General features: G+C 34.3%; 1 protein-coding gene across 1 annotated transcript; it reads left to right on the top strand.

The window, feature by feature from the left end:
- The first annotated feature begins 8,319 nt into the window (after window positions 1–8,319).
- On the top strand, window positions 8,320–13,544 carry LOC135637342 (COBRA-like protein 1). Its single transcript, XM_065150036.1, has 6 exons — window positions 8,320–8,539; window positions 9,698–9,777; window positions 10,025–10,481; window positions 12,189–12,348; window positions 12,428–12,705; window positions 13,000–13,544. The coding sequence occupies exons 1-6, from the start codon at window positions 8,428–8,430 to the stop codon at window positions 13,284–13,286; spliced, it is 1,374 nt and encodes a 457-aa protein (XP_065006108.1). The 5' UTR covers window positions 8,320–8,427; the 3' UTR covers window positions 13,287–13,544.
- Window positions 13,545–21,153: the final 7,609 nt, after the last annotated feature.

Here is a 21,153-nt window from a genome sequence, read left to right as displayed (position 1 = left end):
TTATCATCATGTGGTCGATACCTCGTCGTAATTATACCTTACCATCATGTGATTGATACATCATCACCCATATCTCATCATGAGGATGACATGACAATTGATTCTATCCAAGGGAGTTATACATAAAGTTGATATAGTCAACTATTATCTTTTATTTTTAAATTCGATATTATATAATCGTATATATGATAGGAGAAAGCATGTAATCATTCCATGCATTTAACATTGACCTCAAATACAAAGCATCAAAGGGATCTTGATATAAAAAAGATCCTAAGTATGTTTTCCAAGACTTAAATTTTTCAATACTTGATCGAATCCTCTGAGTTTTTTATTGATTTAAGCATCAAAGGGATTTTGATGAATACACCCTTAATACATTTTTTAGAAAATCCATTCTTGAACTCACCCATCTTTAGACTCGAAGTTTATGATAAACTTAGATTTGAACCAAAGTCGGATCTGAATCCTCCTTTGCATTGGACAATCAAATTGTACTTTAATAGAGTAATGCTAGGACGACCCAACAAAAGAATGTTATAAACTTCGTAACCTTAAGAGCTATTATTGGGCTTGAGCAATAATATAGAGGGCTTCAGTTGCTTCGTACCACCATTTGGTGCGATAAAATGATAGTTTGTATAACTCAGTAGCAACAACACAACCCAACCGTTAGAAGAGGTAACTTCCAACACCAACACAATCGAACTGTTCAAAGAGGCAGTTTATCACACTAACCCGGTTGAACGTCCTAAAGATTTAGTTTACTTGTTAAAAAACTCATAATAGTGATAAAAAAAGTCATAGTAGCTTGTTTTGTCTCTTTGTTGTGAGTTTACTTGTTAAAAAAACCATAGTAGTGAAAAAAAAATTAGGCGCATAATTTTCTTTCGATCATTTTATCAAAAAGAATCTAAGTTGCTGGATTGTGGTAGTTAGTATCAGAATCAACATACTATTGGGCATAGTGAGAGAGTCGAGTAAAAGAGGATTATTTGTGGACGAGGTTAAGCGACAAGGCTTTATATGCATCATGCTAGTGTTTTATCAATGCTATGTTGAACTTTGATGTAGCTAAGAATCTTCAACTAAAGCTTTATATATGCTAAGACCATCTAGGGTATGTTTGGAAATATATATGAAATATACATTGAGGGCCCAATGTACAGTTGTACTGGTGTTTGATAAATTTTTTTTTTTCAAATCATATATGGCCTAAATGCTGTAATTAGCATTTTAATATTTGAAGGATGTTAATATAATTTTTTAAAATTTGAAGGTACTTTATAACTTTATCTAAAATTACACGATTGACAAAATGATTTAGTGAGAAATCAATATGATTTATATATATTTTTTATAAAAATAAAATTATATTTATTTATTTATAATAATAATTATATATATATATTTATTTATTATATATTTGGTCCATATGAAATTTTTATAAGATTACATTCATATATAAATCTATTTTTATTTATTTATTTAAATAAAAATATGTATTCACTTTTAAATAAATATTAAAAATTTTAAAAGGATAATTAAATATTTAATGAACTTTTGAAATATAATTTCACTAAGCAACGTTGACTTATGTCAATGCATATTTAAATTATAATTTTTATTTATTATTTACTAAACTTCAATTGTACATTAAAAATATAAAGATATGGCCAACCGCAGCCTTAAGTCTCATACAAGAGATGAGCAAGGATTTGGATTGATCTATTAGTCCTAAACAACTAGTTCAAGTGCATAATTCCAAATTAATAATAATAGACTCGTGTAGTTCTTATAATTTGGTTCAAAATTTCTCATTATTTTTTCCTTATCGGCATATATGATGACACCAACTGTGAGTGAAGCGATAGATGCTGCCCAGTCTGACTTGAACGGATCATACTGCTGTGTTCCCTTATGGATAATGACCCTTGGCAGTGTTAATGGTACCAAAGTCAGAATAATTATATCGAGATTCCAAATTATTGTCTACTTAATGCTACATGAGATACGTTGACTCCTCCAAAACAGTCAGAGCTATGCATGTATAGGCTTAAACTACTACGTACAGAGAGTTAACTACATACCAAAAGTCGAGCATGGACAGTGAGATGTTTTTCTCCTCTTGTTTCTTTCTTCTCTGCACTGCCTGAAGGTGATGTTGTCCCATCTATGGGTCCGTAAGCTGCCACTGCTTTGTGCAAATGTGTAAGCCAAGTTGGACATGTCATTCGGTGTGACTATTAATGGTGGCAGCAGCAGCGACTTTGATGCATCCATGGATGGATTCATGGCTGTGCATTACGTAACCTGTCCACTTCGAACCAAGCAGGTAAACAATTTGTACCACGGAACTGACCCCACAAAGTCTTAGGGAGAGAGAAAAAAACTTAAAAACTAAAAAAATAAAGATCAATAAATAAAAAATTATAACAGAAAATCAATACAAAATTTAATGTCATTTGATAATTCTCTATCTCCATTAAAAAAAATTAAATTATTCATTACGTGAGATTAATTATAAGATCATCGAGTTATCCTTACTCAAACGTAATTCTCTTATGTATTCTATCATATAGATTTGAGATTTGACTTGATGATCATGTAAGATATCATGTGGTGGAAAAGCTAACCTTTTGAGGATTCGAAAAATCAAACATTGCTTATGTGTGGAGGTTAGATCCGGGGATACATGGTCATCATGGGTTATACGTGGCTAAACGTTTGACCGCTCGAACCTCATGATTATTACGGACGGATAACTTGGGCCTTAGGAACAATGAACATTGTACCATACCCCCTACCTAAAATGTCACATGTTCTCTTCTTATCGCTGATGATCTCGGATGTAACTGCTCTCTAGTCACCTATAAAAGGGACCTCTAGGTGCACATCTCAACATGATTTTTATTCAGTGCTATCCGATTGGTTCGACCAATTCGACTGGTTCAACCTATTTAAACTCGTGAACTAACTTGATCATCAAATGAGCATTTGTTAGAAACACTCCTGACTTAGCTTTTACAAAGTTGGTGCTTCAAGAGATCACTATCTAGAACTAAGATGAACTTGAAACATGTCTCAATTGAATCTGAATCATCGTTCCAACATAGACAACTAGAATTTACAATAACAGATTGGTGCTAAAAGGAGGACTTGAACCTCCAAAATGTCTTAGGGATACTTAGTAGAACCATTAAGATCGAATCCCAAGTAGCCCAATGACTTGAACGGTCTGAATGAATAGTCAATCCCTCGATGATTTCATCAATCAAACATGGCATGGAGGTCAGATCCGAGGACACATGATCATCATGAGCCATACATGACCAAACATTCAATCTTTCGAACCCCAACAGCGTACACCCTGCCTAAAATACTGCACATTCCCCTCTTGTTATCGATGATTTTAGATGTAATTGCTCCCTAATCACCTATAAAAGGGGTCGATGCTTTAGGAGACTTTTAGAGCACCCAAAGTGCTCTACCTCTTTCTCTCACCAAAACCAAATGTATTTATAGGAATAAATTTGATGTCTCTAAAAAACTAATTAAATATAAGTGTATTTATAGGACTTCTTACTCGAATCCCTCAATAAATCTAAATCGTAATCCACTAAAGAATTACGATCTAATTAGGATTCCTTCCTTCAAGTAGTTTGAATGTAATTATAACTCCTAAAATACATACCAACACTAACACAAATGACTTTCTTGAGCTTGGGAAAGCTTCAGTAGATTCACTCTAGTTAAGCACAACAAAAGCCACCTTAACTTTCCAACATCTAAGCACCTAAATTTTAGATCAATTTTAGTGCATCTAAAAACTTAATAAATGAGATAGGTTCACCAACAAAAGCTCTAATTAGATTAATGTCTCTATATCTCCATATATTTTTATTTTGTTAATGCCTTAGATAGTATGTAAGTGGCTTGTAATAGGCTTTTTATCCCATTCAGTAGATTGACCTAAACTACCAAAATTAAAGCCACCAATTAGCTATTTTGGGTGTTTTACATATGTGCAGAGTAATCAAAACTTCAACTATTTTAACATCTTGGAGTTACCTAGGCAAGTCTTTAAAGTAGTGTTTTGGGTTCACAACAATGTTATATGGATATTTGTGCCTCACAAACTGTTTTGGACCTTTATTATGTTACTATTTAGAGCTTGCAAAATCCAACCTTATATTTTACATTGTCTATCATGCACTTACTACAGTATTTACTTTTGAAATCTCAAGTTTAATGTTTCTATAATTCTTCTTTATCTTTTTAACCAAGACCATATAAATTCGTGACCAAGTGGAATAATGAGTTATATAAACCATAGGAAGAGTAAATGCAAAGCAACCATGGAATAGTTATGTTTATATTATTTTACTTTTTTTTTTTTATAATGGAAATGTTTTAATTGAGTTATAATATTTTTATCGGAGCATTTCAATAATTTGATATGAATCAAGCGCTATCATTAGTTAAAACCGTAAATCTCTTTTTCACTCATCCGAGTTATAATAACAAGAATTAATCTTTACTATGATCCTTTCTAATTAATGAGATATATTATAGATATAATTAAATTCATGATTATCAATCAAATAAAGTCTAATTAAGATAGGATTCTTTAGAAGATGATCTTGATAGGAGGAACTTTCCTAATTACTCATCTTAGATGGTGCCCCTACAAACTTAAGAGATGATCTTGACAGGAGAAACATCATTATGATTTTTCTGATCAATGCCCTTATGGAACAAATAAAGTTCTTTCTATATTACAACAAAAGATACACATCGTAAATTTGATATATTATTATTTGATTTTAGTCATGACATTAAAATTTTTTTTATAACATATAGCATATTATAATCTTATACTTACATTACAATCACATTAAACCATACTTTTAAGAAACTGATAAAATTTTCTAATATCTTTTGGCAGCTGATTTGGGAGTTATATTGTAGTGCTTCAGTTTTAGTGCTGACTCCTTACAATGAGATTCTGAGATAATCAGATTGTTTCAATAGCTTAATGTGAATCATAGCAACTATTAATTAGTCAGATTGCATTGTCATCGGCAACCGTTAATATCCATTTTTCTGATGGTTAGCATTAGAATTTATCGTTAATTCCATATAATAAATTAATCCAACCTATCTTATTTCTCGAAAACCAGATGCTGCTCGAGATTGTTTGCACTGACTACTCCTCTAAGACTTCCTCCCTTGATAATTAACTCTTTAATCAAAAGAGCTTACGAAAAGATATATACTGAATAATATCCTTTCGATTCTTAAGTTAATAAAAAACTCAAAAGGAAAAGAATCTAGTTTTTAGAGTATAGAGATCTGAAGAGGATGTAAACTCGTGTATTCTTTCTGGATATTATATTGACTGTTCACGCTTACATCCTCACCTACTATCTTGATATGCTTAATTAGATTCAATTAAGCATATCAATAATCTAAGAAATATTATAATATTAATTTACCTATAAAATTCCATGAAGCCACGCCCATTAATGAAATGATTATATCAATGTCTGACATTGTCAGTTCTGGTAAACGTCTCAGTGGAGCAAACAAATCAGTTTCAAGTTCATTTCAAGCAGAATCGGGTTTTATTTCTCTGGTCAATCTCACAGGCCGGCAAACAAAATTACCAGCACCAACTCATTCACACCAGGTTAATCTGACAGAGCTGCCAAACTCGATGTCTGCTATGTGTTCTGCACCCAGCCTTAATTACTGCTGTGTTGCTGATGAGACATGGATTTATTTTGTGTCCCAGGAACTTTGCCATCCAAATGGTGCGTGGGGCCATGACAGGGTGAGGAAGTCATTGGCATCGGAAGGGATGCTCGGCACAATGTATCTGCACCTCTAAAACAAGATGGCAAAAGGACTGATGACAGCCAAATCCTTTTAAAGAACGCAGTGTTAGTATGGTTGGGATGCAAGCTAATGAGTCGGTGGAATAGTTCCATATCAGAGTTGTACCAAGTAAATATGAACTCTGTACCATCATTCGATATACTTAATACAAAGTCGGTATCCATCAGTCCATTACATGATGGTAGAAGGTTTGTACTAGATAATTTATTATATATATATATATTTTTTGTTAGTATGCCTTGATGTTATCATTACTATAAGGGTAATTTACCAAAATAATTCAGGGGTTTTACCATGGGTATCCTTATTTTAAAAATATAAAAAATTATCTCGAAACTTAGGTTGACCCCTTTTATTGAATCGAGTGGTTAGATTCAAATCCGATTGATCCGAGGATTGGTTCGGTATAGTAGAGATATTGGTTCAGGTCTAATCCATTCAAGTCAGATTCTAAAGTGAATCGGGTTGAATTTCGGGCTAGATCGAGTTTGAGGTAAATGACAAGAGGGGCTAAATGAAGGTTACACCGAACGAGTATAATCTTAGTATAGGCAATGACAACCTCTCCTCTTCGATAGCAAATGATGACAACAAACTCCTTTACTTCTCTTTGATAGCAAATGGTGGCTACATTCTCTCTTCTCCGGTGATGACGAACTTCTCTACTTTTCTCCGACAATGAACGACGATGGCATCCTCCCCTCGCTAGCATTGACTTCTTTATAGCGACTTTGTCGACGACATCGTTGAATGATGATAATCTCGTCTCCTCTTTGACTGCGAACGATAATGTCTTCGTTTGTGACATCATATCATCGTGCACTAAGTTGGTCCTCTCTTGTTCAGCATTACCAAACAATGGCCTCATCTCCTTTGGTTCCTCCACGTCATCACCCTCGTTCAGTCGTTATTGTATATTTTTGTTAGGATTATTTGAGTCAACTATACTCGTATAGTTTGCAAATTTTTGCATCAGATTGTTAATTGCTTCATTTATTTTACTATTCTCATCCATCTTCTCTGAATCTTCTAGTTGCTAGTAGTAACATACATACCGAGCAAATTCTTCAATTCAATGACCTTGATTCATAGATATAGCACTATGCAATAGTTTGCTAATCAAATAAAAGATGGTCCATAAGATGAAATTTGAACAGTATCAAAACAAGTATCTTGCATTATACGAAGCAACAAAGTAGGCTTAATTAGATTTTACAAAAAGAATTCGTAGCAAATTCCTAGAAGGAATTGTTTTTTTATATGTTAGAGAAACCTCTTGTGAATCTTTTAATGATGATAGTTTTCATATACATTCATGCAACAACAACAAAGTAGTTGTTGCATTGGTTGAATGAGGGTAGGTAGCATGGTGATTTGAGAAAAAAAAAAAGAAAACAATGTTAATATGAATAAATCAAATACTTAAGACTTTTATTGACCCAAATAAACCAAAGTCAATTGATATCGACTATCTTTTTTTAATTTTATAGAGGGTATTTTGATCCTAGTAGTGTGAAAAAATAAATTTTTTTTGACTAAATTACCCTTCTTATAATTCTAAAATGAATAGAGATAAGGTACAAATATCATCCTTCTTTTAAATTCTATAGTCATAATAATATCTTTTATGTAAAAGATTAACGGAATGAATTTCCATGAAAAAATATTTATGTTTTTCTACATATCATTCATTATACGAGTAGTTCTTGATGTACCTAATCAAGAACTTGCCTAATTATGCAGAAAAAAAAGCATGTGTCGGCAAACCATTTCTCTATCCAGCAACCTCCAATGATTGAAGGAAAAGTAGCCGATGCTTGCAACAACAGTTTTAAATAAGTGAATTCTCAAAATAAAAAAGAGGAAAATAATATTGTTTATACATCTGTTTCCTTCGTCATTCTTGGAATATTTTATTCTGAAATGGATTTGCTGGTTGGTGGATTTCCCAAATCAATAGACCCAACTTGGTGGGTGTGGAAATGGGACTCCTCGTCGATGAAATGCATGAGGTTTATTTGTTGATGGGTACAGGGGACCAACCGATGATAGAGATGGATTGAATAGCTAATCTATAAAGTTAATCGAGACTGCATGGAGTAAATCTTGTTTGTTACTCCATATTATACTTGCCAATCGAAGCAAATGCTATAAATTGGATTGTTTCGTCAACTCGACCCTGTCGTTCGATAACACCCGACTAAAAATTATTATTCTTGTGAGCTTTAGAAATGTAAAAACATGTTAAAACTGGAAACTGAGAGATCCATCGAAGGCAGTATTTTTCCTTGGATCACATGACTTGGAGTGTTGGATTTTGTGTGTGTTGTGTGTGTGTGTGTGCTGACACCTCACAGGACAGCTCTTTCCTAGCAACCTACTTAAACACTCATTATTACTACATCGTGAGGTTCTCTCTCTCTCTCACATACTAAAAGAAAGGGGTTGGTGTTTACTTTCTCTGCTCTCCTGTCTCGTTGCAGCAGGAGTGCAGATCTGAGAGCCTCCCCACGACTAGCAGCGGTGATGGATCTGAGCTCCTCCAGATCGATCTTCGGCGGATCTGTAGGAAAGCTCGCACCTTTGGCCATTTCCCTCCTGTTCTTCCTGGTCTTGTCCGCTCTGATCCCATCCACAGGTCAATTCCTAGTTCATTTTCTCCTTATCAAGTGCTCCATTCTTCTCAACATTTGATCTTTTCGTCTCAAAATCCAAGTTTTCCACTCAAAATGCTTGAGGTTGATGCTCATTGTCACGGGTTTCGTCGGAGATGGTGGTAAAATGGTAAAGGGGAAGCTTGTTGTCCTTAGATATTGCTCCATTCTTCTCAATATTGGGACATTTGGTCTCGAATTAGCTTTTTCTACTCCATCTGGCTGAGTTCGGTCCTTTTCGTGATGGGCTTCCCCGGAGCTTAAGCTCTTCTTTTGTAATTGCTACTGGATTTCTTTTTTGTTTTCTCCAAAAAAAAAAAAAGATATAGTTACCGATCTAACTCTAGTGTGTTCAGTATTTAAGGATCATAATACCTGCAGAAATAGGACATCTCTGTCTCATTAGATAGCTGAGATGCAATTGTTTAGGGTGGAGCCTCGAATTTTGGTAATTGGTTTTCTATTTTTGCGGCACTACGTTTTCTTTTCATTAAGAACATGATTTGCAACTGTTTTTTCTTATTTTTAAGTCACTACTGGAGAAGAGTAGTTGCTGATCTAGCTCTCTTTAGTTCAGTACTTGAGGATTTTACTACCTGCAGAAATAGATGTCTGCCTCATTAAATCTCTAGTTGTTGCAAGGTTGATTTTTCTTTGGTTTAGCCAAAATGAATGACCATGTTTTTTTGAATTGCTGAATACAAACACCAATGCTGATTGTACCCAATTTTCTTAGTGATGTTCACAAGATGTACATCTTGCAGGTGATCAAACTGATTAAAATTTTTTATCTCACCAGTGACGAAAAACGTAAGAATAATGCCGTTAAATTAACATGTTATTACAGAGGGAAAAAAATTAGTGGTAAAATTTAGGGTGTTTGGTGCACATATTGTTGAAGAATTAGTTAATGTTATCTAGGAGGAATGGCCTGAATGGGTGATCGTAAAATAATTTTCAATACAAAAAACCTTTTTCTTAGATATTCAAACTCTATTCCATTTCTTGATGTTCAAGAGTGTTCATATCTATATCCACTATTTGTTTGATTCAGTGTTATATTCAGTAGATCCAAAAAATTTCTTATAATGTTTCTTTTGTAATTCATGTTTCAACCTTTTTTTTATTTTTTTGCTTAACAGAGGCTTATGATTCACTGGATCCAAATGGAAATATAACAATCAAATGGGATATTATGCAATGGACACCAGATGGTTATGTTGTAAGTACAAAAGATGGTCATTGGCCTATTTTCCTGAAATTATATGATGCTCACATGGCCAATTCTTTTGCATTCAGCTTGGCCATGCATAATTTCACATAGTTCATGATTGAAAAGACAACTGAAATTAATGTTAAGTGCAAACCATATTTCTTTGTTGAGATCATCTTGGCAAAAAGTGTTCTCAATTTACGTAGCAACTGAATTGCGTCTACAATCAAAATATTGATATATGAATTATTTTCAGGCTGTTGTTACGATGTTCAATTTCCAGCAATATCGTCACATCCAAGCACCTGGGTGGACTCTTGGGTGGACCTGGGCAAAGAAGGAAGTCATCTGGTCTATGGTAGGAGCCCAGACCACAGAGCAAGGTGATTGCTCAAGGTTTAAGGGGAACACTCCGCACTGCTGTAAGAAGGATCCGACAGTTGTGGATCTACTTCCTGGAACTCCATACAACCAGCAAATAGCCAATTGTTGCAAAGGAGGAGTGATTAATTCATGGGTTCAGGATCCAGCTAATGCTGCAAGTTCATTCCAGGTCAGTGTTGGTGCAGCAGGAACCACCAACAAGACCGTGCGTGTGCCGAAAAACTTCACCTTGAGGGCTCCAGGACCTGGGTATACGTGTGGAATAGCAAAAATTGTAAAGCCCACTAAGTTTGTTACACAAGATGGAAGGAGAACAACCCAAGCTCTGAGTAAGTTATCAAAGATAACTTGCAAAAATCTAGTATTTTGAAACTTTGAATAGGATAGGATTTCAGGTTTTAGATACAACTGTTATATCGCACATGGACATGTCATAATATCCCAACCATTTGGGTTGGTTAAATATGTCTTTTCCCATCATTGAGCTTTGTGTAATATGATATCCAGATAGAATAGAATAGAAGCATTCAATTTTATTTTATTATTTTTATTAAAGTCTTCTTAAGTCTCCTCTACCTCGCGCTATTTATCTCAATCCACAACATTATTTAACTACAACATCTATAGATCTTGAAATATGTTCATATAATTTTAGATGTTTTTTTATTCTGATCCTCTATTGAACCAATACCTAATTGTTTCCAAATAAAAATATTTGTTTAATTCTTTTTTTTTGTAATTCCATATGTTCATCTCAAGATTTCATCTCAGCTAAACTAATTTTTTATATGCATGCCATTTATTATTCGTTCAATACTCTGATCCATAAATCATAATCAACCTTACAAATATCTTATAAAATATATTTTTTAATCTTACAGTGACATGATGATAAGACAACCATCACAATGCTCCTATCTACTTTTTAACTATCTAGCTTTTACTCTATGAATAATGTGTTAGTTATTCTCTCATTTGTATTGAATAATAGATCCGAGGTGCTTCAAATTTTTTACTTATAGAAACTTCTTATCCATCTATCTGTAGCACACCCTTTTTCTTTTTCTAATACATTCAAAACTATATATGTTCAATCTTAGTCCTACTTAACTAAATCTTTTAGTTTCAAATCGGTCTTCATAACTTTCATCAATCGGCACAATATCATCAACAAGTAATATATTTTGTGGGGATATTCCTATATATGAGTAGTAAATGGGTCCATTAGCAATATAAGAAGATAAGATTTTAGGACTAATCCTTGATGTAGTCCTATAGTATAGGAAATATGATACATACAATCCCTATAGCCCTAGCAATTGTAAATACTATATCATACATGTCTTTTATTACATTGATATAATTCTTAGATGCTTCAGTGTGACTCATTAGTTAAATCCTCTATCATTAGAGTAATTTTGAATGCCTGTCTGGTTCTTATAAATTGTCTTTAAAGTTCCTCCCTGGTTCATTGGACATGATACTCAAAATTTTGTTAATAATCTAGTTAACCAAACTACCCTCCGATATCCTATAATATTCAAATCTGAAGTAGGGCTGCCATCATGTCCTACACTTTTACCTAATTTTATCCTATTTAAATCTTTATTTTTCTTATTTGTTCTGATTTTACCAACAAATCCATGATGTCTAAGCTTCTTGCTATATTCTATCTCTTAAGGCTAAGTCATCAATAGAATGTTTATTAAATGATGTATAAGTCTTCATTTATCCTTAATTTTAATATTGTTGACAAGCAACTTTTGATGTTTCCGTTTTACATTTAACATTTGCACTTTGGCAGTCTGATAAAAATCCTTTTCTCCACCTGTCTTATGGTAAAAACTATCACATGCCTTATATTTTGTAGTAAACTCACAAACTTTTTGGTTTCTTTTTTAATTACTAAATATCTTTTGAGAATTTCCTCATTTTTATAGTAAATTCACAAACTTTTTAGTAAACTAAATATTTTGTTGCATGCTCTCTTTATAGTGATTGCTTGCTTTAAAATATTTTTTGAAATTTAATTGCAGTGACGTGGAATGTTACATGTACATATTCCCAATTTCTTGCTCAGAAGACACCTACTTGCTGTGTATCACTTTCATCTTTCTATAATGACACAATTGTTAACTGTCCGACATGCACTTGTGGGTGCCAGAACAATGCAACTCAGCCGGGAAGCTGCGTGGAGTGAGTTAAAATGTGAAACTCTTTCTATTGCTGACAATTTTAGGTCATCTCTTACTGATATCTTGGTTTACTATGGCAGAGGAGATTCACCTTATTTAGCTTCCGCGGTCAATGGTCCTGGCAAAAACAGCTTCACACCGCTGGTCCAGTGTACATCACATATGTGCCCCGTAAGAGTGCATTGGCACGTTAAACTTAACTACAAGGAATACTGGCGCGTGAAGATTGCAATAACAAATTTCAACTACCGGATGAATTATACACAGTGGAACCTTGTCATCCAGCATCCGAATCTTGACAATCTCACTCAACTCTTTAGCTTCAATTACAAGTCGTTGACACCATATGGGGGAATAAGTAAGTTTCTTCGATTCAATTTTACTTTTCTAAGGCCACTGTGGATTTTCCTCTTATTTGTATCATGGAACTGTTAGTGGATGAATATTATCCCTATAGTCATGATGACTCTAACTCTGTTATCTAATCTTGCAAGAACACCTTATGATTTAAGTTTGCCTCTATTGATCTTCCTCATATATGTGCATATTTCTTTCTTATTGACTCAAAAAGAATTACAAACCTGGAGTACATGTTGCTTACTATTTTCTTCCTCATCCGTGATCAAAATCTTAAATGCATTTCATGTCACAGATGATACTGCAATGCTCTGGGGTGTCAAGTACTACAATGACTTGCTCATGGAAGCTGGACCTTATGGAAATGTACAGTCGGAACTTCTATTCAAGAAGGATCCATCAACTTTTACTTTCGAAAAGGGATGGGCCTTTCCACGGCGCATCTACTTCAACGGCGACAACTGTGTCATGCCTCCGCCAGACTCATATCCGTGGTTACCAAATGCCGCCTCGCAGTTGATGAGCACCTCGACGATGACCCTTCTTACTGCTTTGTCTTGGTTGCTAATCTACTGTGTCTAGGAAGTTCTTCAGGTTTGCTTGGAATTTTTATTTATATGTAAACACATTTCAGCTTCTGGATTTTGGACAAAGAGAAGGATCAGTCTCTCTTACACCAAAGGAATCTTAAATGTTGTAAATTGGTATTTTGAACATTTCTTTACCGATGTTGTGCTTAAATTCTTGTAATGTTGTTGTCATTTATGTCACAACCTTATTTGTAAAAGGATAGACAGACACCCATGATAATTTATATTTGTCAAAATCCTTAAAAAGATAGATTGATTGGTGTGGTAAAAATGGAACCTCATTTCTTGTATGGCTTGAATTGTATCTCATGATGCATGAAGGTCTCATCCTTACAGAATGGAGTATATATTAGAAGGATCTAATGCAAGTTATCTAAACAAGCAATTCATATGTTCTTATTTGCAAGTATCGTCTTGGTATCTATGATCTAAACATCTTTTTACAGTTTGACTACAGTTGACTTGGTGAATGTACACCTAAATATTCTAATATTGCGGCATCATCATCATCATCATTTTTATCTCATATTTTAAATGGATAAATCGTGCTTATTTTAAATTTGATTAAAAAATTAGAATCCCAATTTAAATGAATTAAGCTAATTGAGAGTCGCAACAAACACATGGAGCCCATTTGGATCTTGAAAGACCATCCATATTTGGTAAACCAAATCAACTCACGCCAATTGGATAGATTCACATCTATTTCCGTTGATTGGATATGCCATTTTAGCTCTTAGGTATTAATTGCACGTGCCACGTCAGCATAACATACATATAAAGGGAATATTTTCTAATTAAGCCGCTTCATGCTTTGTGACCGACGATGATTATAATAAGATGTATGCTTTTACTTCAAACCAACTATCAAATTCGAACATTCTAACTCCTTAATAGTTTTTTTTTTTCTCTCATAATAAACACTGGTTGAAGTTAAGTTCTCTCTCCCCTAAGCGATGTTTAGAAAACACTCGAGCAATTGGGCGACATCGGATCAATTTTGCCATATGGATTGACGATCAAAATTGTGGATAGTATTATTTTGTGGTCTTGAAATTCATGAAAGAATATTTTTATCTTCTTCTCTTTTGAGAATACTTTAAATCACTATTTTACGCATCCACAATCGGTTTGATAAACTCAAGTTAACTACTAGTAATCATGGTTATCAGTTTCAATTATTTGATCGTCAAGATTTTCATATTCTTCGAAGGGGGTATTAAAATCAATTTGATTTTTAATGTTATTATACTTATGACCAATTGGATATTAACTACAAATGTCTAATATATATATATATATATATATATATATATGATTTTTCCTCTATCTTTCTTTAAGAAAGCATTCTTCTTCCTCCATATACTGATGCCTTTGCTAATTTTATCATGCTCAATAAGCAGAGATATATTGTGATCTGTCTCTAAAAAAATCATTCTGATATTCCAAAAAATTCAACTAGTTTTTGTAAGTTTGAATTTCTTTCATGTGCCCAACTTGTTCGCCTGAAAGAAGAAGAAGAAGAAGAAGAAGAAGAAGAAGAAGAAGAAGAAAAAAGGTGTGGGAAGATGTTCACTAATTTGCTACAGATGAAGAGTATTTGTTGCATTCCTTTTGATCATAGAATTTGTGGTAATGCATAGTGGAGTGTAAGCAACTATTTCCAAACCAAATAAGAATCATAGATCACAAAATTTACCTTGCATGGAAGTTGAACTCAGATCTGGATGAAAGAAGAACAAGCCTAGGATAAAATCCAACATTGCAGATTCTCTCAGCTCCATCCTCAGATCTCTGTTGAGCAAAACAAGCTATCCCCAGAAGTGATTTGAGATTCAAGTGCCTGACCTTTCAGAGGAGGAAGAATGATGGTATGGAGATTTATGGAGGAAGAGAAAGGTCTCCCATCATTTTCAATCATTCTCTTCCTTGTATGTTCCTTCCATTTTAATTTCTCTCCTTTAAAGCAATGTGTTTGGTGAAGGTGAGGTAAGCGTGCATACTTGGGGGATTTGAGGAGTATCCATCAAAAAGGAAATAAACATAAGAATTAGGATGAATTGTTTTGTTCATTTACCCCTTCATTCTTTGGAAGCTCCATTAATCTTCAAAAGCTAAGAAAACAAACAAATAAAAGATAATTTGCTACCTCACTATGATGGGATAATTTACTCATTAATTTATTGAAAACTCGTGTTTAACTCATTCTTCTATTGAGTCTAAACTATTAATTCAAAATACTTATAATGATAATAAAATCCATCTATCCCTCACTTTCAATATAGTATGACTTGTAAATTCATGCATGAGTGATTTTTTTTCTACTAAGCCTCTCATTATGTTCAACACCATATTGACTCTAGTATTATTTATCGCAATCTAACTCGATGAGATAATTGACCGAATAACTAGTTAGAGTCTAAAAAATTGACCCAAAATGCCTAGCATCGGTTCTTCGTCATCCTCCACTTGTGATTTATACATAGGACCAAACCAGGGTATTACATAATTGATCAGAAGTGATTTATCTGATAAATTGCTTTATAGAATTGTTCTTGGATGAGCTTTTCTGATAACAATGAAAGACAGTGAAATAAATTTCCTCCACATGAAGACAATAAAATGTTCTGTTCATGTTTTATAAGGTTAAGAGGAGTTGGCAGCAAGTACGCAAGTCACCATCCGAAGAATACTTCCCAACCTTTCTCCAAGAACAGCAATCATGAAAATTAAAGTAGGTTGATGGTAAGCATCAGCTACGTTTGTTCTAAAGTGAATAGTGCTTGAGACTGAGGCCTTGCCAGTACATCCAGAGTAAATCCAAAGGTTTTGTTGATGTTACAGTGTAGAGCAATTGACTTCAAACTTGAAACCTCAAGTAGATTGATATGATAGTAAAATTGGAACAATATGCCTTGATCATTGGCTTGATTTGCTATGTATCTATCTGCATTGATTCCTGCATTAAAAGGAAAAAGGATAGCTGAGATAACTATGGAGCACTAAAAGCTTAAATAGTAATACGATAAAAGAGACTATTTCTATAATCCTGCCCAGATAAGATCTGGATTCATTACATGGGGACAATGATTTCTCCTGCATGCCCTGATCAGGGGTGTGAACTTGAAATTATTTTCGCATGAGACCTATAGAAACAATTGAACCTGTTCCTGATCATTTGCTGTACTTGTTGGAAAATTTAAATTGATGTCTAATCATTAAAACAAAGATCTGATATCTTGATTATTAGGCTTTATTAACATGTAAATCTTCAATAACTTGGCCTTATATCTTAAGAACAACAACTTCTGATCTTGAAACAAAAAACTCCACATAATCTTACGAATCACACAAAATCTGGTGTTCGTTCTTCTATTTGATTGCTTCTAAATTGGTTCTTTGACATGAAACATGCTCTTGGAGTTTTCAATATGATCTTTGGTAAATTCTATCTACTCTATTTACACTAATTCTTGATCTGCCATAACTTTCATGCCAATAGTGATAGTAGAAGTATCATTAGAAAAATTGAAATACATTATGGTTTTTGATTTTGATCATTGGTTTCAGTAGGATTTTTATTTTCTAGAATTTATGATCGTCCGTGTTGGAAAAGAGTTGTTTTTATCGTTACTTTCTTTTGGTATAAAAAGAAATTTAGCCCATGATATAACCCATCTAGTTGTTCATTCAAATATTATTCTCACTTTTAATGTAAGAATTAAAACCATTATACGATGCATATGATGATGGTCAGTCAAGTAGTGATTTCATGTCATGACGTATTCTTTTAGTATTAGACTGACTTTGATATTATTTGTTTCGACCGATCCAATGAGATAACTAACGAAAATGACAGTAACATTCTTAACTTATTCTCTCACTCTCCATATGAAATATAACTTTGACCTATAAACTGAAAAGGTTGGCCCATTAGATTCTCTCTAGGTCGCATCTGCTGTGCTCTCTCTTGATAGACCATCGGCTTATCTTATCCGAATGTTGGTGTTTACTTGCTTCACATCCGATACGATGATCAAATTAAGTTCGTCTATGTGCGTTACGTGCATGAACCAAATCAAGTCAATTTAATAGTAGCGAAGTAGAAGGTATTGAGCAGTGAACAGTACTGTGTTGGGTTCGCAGCAGGTTGAGTTTTGTTTAGGCTGAGCTGAGGTTTGCCTACTGATATATTGTGTCAAACGCCAGCAGTGAATGATTTCTGATCTCTGGACTGAGACACAATGAAGAAAAAGTGATGATTTGCATCAGTCTCATCTCAGTTATAACCCCACCCCTCCTTCGAATACTAGCAGATGCTGCTACGAAGTATGGGAGTTCTTTCCCATGCATCCATTCTACTTAGTGGAAACAGTACATCAGACTCAATGTACTGCATGAGTTAGTCGTTCTTCCTACCACAAGTTGCATCTCTCTATCTCTGCATGCCTCTCGAACATGCATCACCGATGACACTCTAAAATGTCCATATCTCCTCTACTGGGATCAGACGCTTTATTATTATGAGAGGGAAGGCAGCGTAAGGACATAACCTTGGTTGGTCTTAAAGGACACAGCCTTCTTCAACCCTAGCTAGCTTCTGCTTGAGATCTTTGTCGTCCACCATTGCCTTCGGATTGATTCATCCTATTCATAATTTTCTAGAGTGGCCCCATCCATATTCTATTTAATTATTTACATCTATGTAATTGATCTTATAGTCGTATAGATGTTCACATGTTCCATTAATAATGATCAATTAGGTTATATATATATATATATGTATATATATCTTCAAATTTTCTTTTATGGAAGTTCATAAAAGATAATCCAAGAAAAATATAATTATAATAATAAGTTGAGCATTCAATTTTTCCTCTCTATCTTCAAAATGACATTATGGGTGCTTGGTGCCAATTTTGCTTCATAATTTTTTGGCACAGTTATATATTGAAATTGATTTTGTGACATTGTCAAGATAAAATTCCTTGTATATATATGACACAAGATTAAGAAAGATAAGATAAAATGTTAGAGCCTTTCATACCTCATAGAGAAGGCATAGAGGAGAAAGATATATATAATACAAGAGACACTACAAATTTCACCTAACTTTACTGCAACTTCAATCTTATAAGGACACTATCAATAGAATAACTTGATAAAAATACTGAACAGTCAATCCTATCTAATGTTCAATTTGATATTCCAACTCAAAAGGCCAATTATAGGATATAATCTTGTGAAGAGTGTGGCTCGACATCTACAAATCTATCTCATTGGGTCCATCGATCTATATTTTCTTCAAAGGAGAGGAGGCATTTACATAGAGGCTTTAATTGCACTTAACTCAAGATCATAAAATACCTAATATATATGCAAATATTCTAACATTGATGTGGCTAACAAATTATCAATTTGGATATCCAACATAAGATTAGTTGTCAATATTTTCCTTGGGCCAACATAGTACCTCATCATGTTGGAATCCATATAGAGACAACAAAGACAAATCAATCTGAGAGATCATGATGTTGTGAGATATGTCACTATTTGGGCCCCTAAATTATTGCTCGTGGTCGAGTGAGAGAGAAGATCCATGTAAACTTTCTTATACCTAGTTGAATATTCATCAAATAAATTATGTTCTCCTCTTCATCTATAAGGAATTACGGTTATATTGTTCGAAGTATTTCACCTACATAATTTCTATATATTTTTTTTCCTTTGTTGGTGTTAAAATTTTCTTCTTTTTGATGTGTCTTCATCTCAAAGCTACACTTAACATAAATTTTCAGATGTGTCTTCATGTAAACTTTCTTCTTTTCGATGTGTCTTAATGAAAATTTTCACCTTGAAATTTTCATTCAAGGTGAAGCACCAAATTAGACTCTTAACTAGAAAATTTCTTTTTGCTCAAACCATTTGGAGGATCTGCACCCATTGATTGGCTCGAGAGATTTGATACTTGAGAACGAGTTGTGACCATCAATGAATTATCAGCCAAACATTTTGTAGCATGCATTTCTTGCCATTGGAGTTTAAAGTTCGAGCAAACATTTTATTAAAATGTTGGTTGAAGGAAGTTTGATGGGGCAACCAATGGCGATTGACTTGTCAATGTCTCATATTTAAATTAATGGATATGTCACCCAAGCATTATCATATTTGAGTATATGCAAAAGAAAACTAAAAAGCAACTAGAATTAATATAGGAACTAAGAACTTACACCAAATATTTACTAAAAAATAATATAGGAACTAAGAACTTACACCAAATAAGTGGGGGAAACATAGTAGGAGTCATAGAAGTTTATTCACATATTTAAGTCACCACTAGCTAGTTTTTCACTGACATTTTCTTTTTGTTAGTCAATTGGATCCAATGGAGGGAGACTAAACAAAAACAATGGATGTTTTATCTAATGGCACATTAGTTGTGAGCAAAACTGTGATTTATCCAGTTCATACATGTAATACATTCATTGTAATACATGTAACTCTTTGTGCAAGTGAAACAAGAAAAAGGAAAGAAGCTCATCGATGAATGCACTTCCCATCGTAGAAGATATATCAATCAATAAGAAGCCCTCCTAACCTAAGTGCTTAAGACTTGCTATTTAGGTGGACGAGTGTTGTGTCATCTCTTACCTACATAATTCAAGTACATCAAGATTTTGAGAGACCACATCGCCTCTGGTAGAAATGATCAATCTGCCTAAATGTATAATTTCTTTCCATAAGATCTGGAAATCATCTTTCAAGCATGGTATAGGACAATATCTGTCGTCCTACTGAGACTTAAACTGGATGCCAGATTGTCCCAACATGACAATAGGCTGATTGGATTTGCATGTAAGTATTACTAAAAATTAGAAAGAAAACTCTGAATCAGAAGTGGTTCGGAAAATACTTAAACTATAATAAACTGAGGGTCCTTTCGGAAAATATTTTCTTTTTCATATCAACATGAATCATGGAACAAGACATCCAACAATGCAAGTTCAACCCCCCCAAGGATCCATCCTCCAAAACAAAAAGGAAAATAGATGAATAGTAATTTAGGCTAAACTCATGGATTGTTATTATTATTATTATTATTATTAGTATTATTGCTTAGAAAATGGAAACAGGTTTATCTTCTGGCACAGAATAGGAGTACTCGTGAGAGTGTGGACTGCTGACACCCCCAACCAAACAAGAGAGAATAATTTGAAGCTGTGAAAAAGGTGAGCAACAAACATGCCATGAGCGCACATTTGCTTACCTACCTCAGTAGTCGGGTCAAGAAGGTGTGTCTGTGGGTGTATTATATTGTGTGGGTTAGGACATGCGATCTCAAGCTGTCCAATCCACCAGAGACTTCCCCAAAATGGTAGAGAAAGTGAGGCCTGGTTTGGACCTACTGACGGTGGCTAAACCCACCAAAGGTGACAAGCTGCTCCTCTCCCTCTCCCTCTCCTCCTTGAGCTCTTCCCTCGCCGCAGAGCCTACAGGTGCTGAGAGCCAAAAGGCTATGATGGATGGAGACAAAGGCGTGGTTATACGAAGTGGGCAAGTGTGAGGGCGCGTCGGGGGTTGCCCTTCTTTTGCTCCTATGGGAAACCCAGGATTCGTCACATCACTTTGCGCACTCGGTGGCACCTTGAGACAGCGACAACTGATCCCCTCCTCCTTTTCCCACCCTTTTCATCTCTCCTCCTCCTCCTCCACCTCCTAGTTCTCTCAACTCAATCTTCTCGCGCCGCATGAACATCTCATGGAAAGTAGTTTAAGTTCATCTTAACCTGTGATGGGGATTAGATATGGCTTGGATTACAAGATGGGGATGCAGCTACAAGTTTCCCAGATTTGGTGGA

The sequence above is a fragment of the Musa acuminata genome, chromosome BXJ3-4 (assembly GCF_036884655.1).
Source record: "Musa acuminata AAA Group cultivar baxijiao chromosome BXJ3-4, Cavendish_Baxijiao_AAA, whole genome shotgun sequence".
In the NCBI taxonomy this organism is placed as follows: domain Eukaryota; kingdom Viridiplantae; phylum Streptophyta; class Magnoliopsida; order Zingiberales; family Musaceae; genus Musa; species Musa acuminata.
This window is presented reverse-complemented; position numbering and strand designations above follow the sequence as displayed.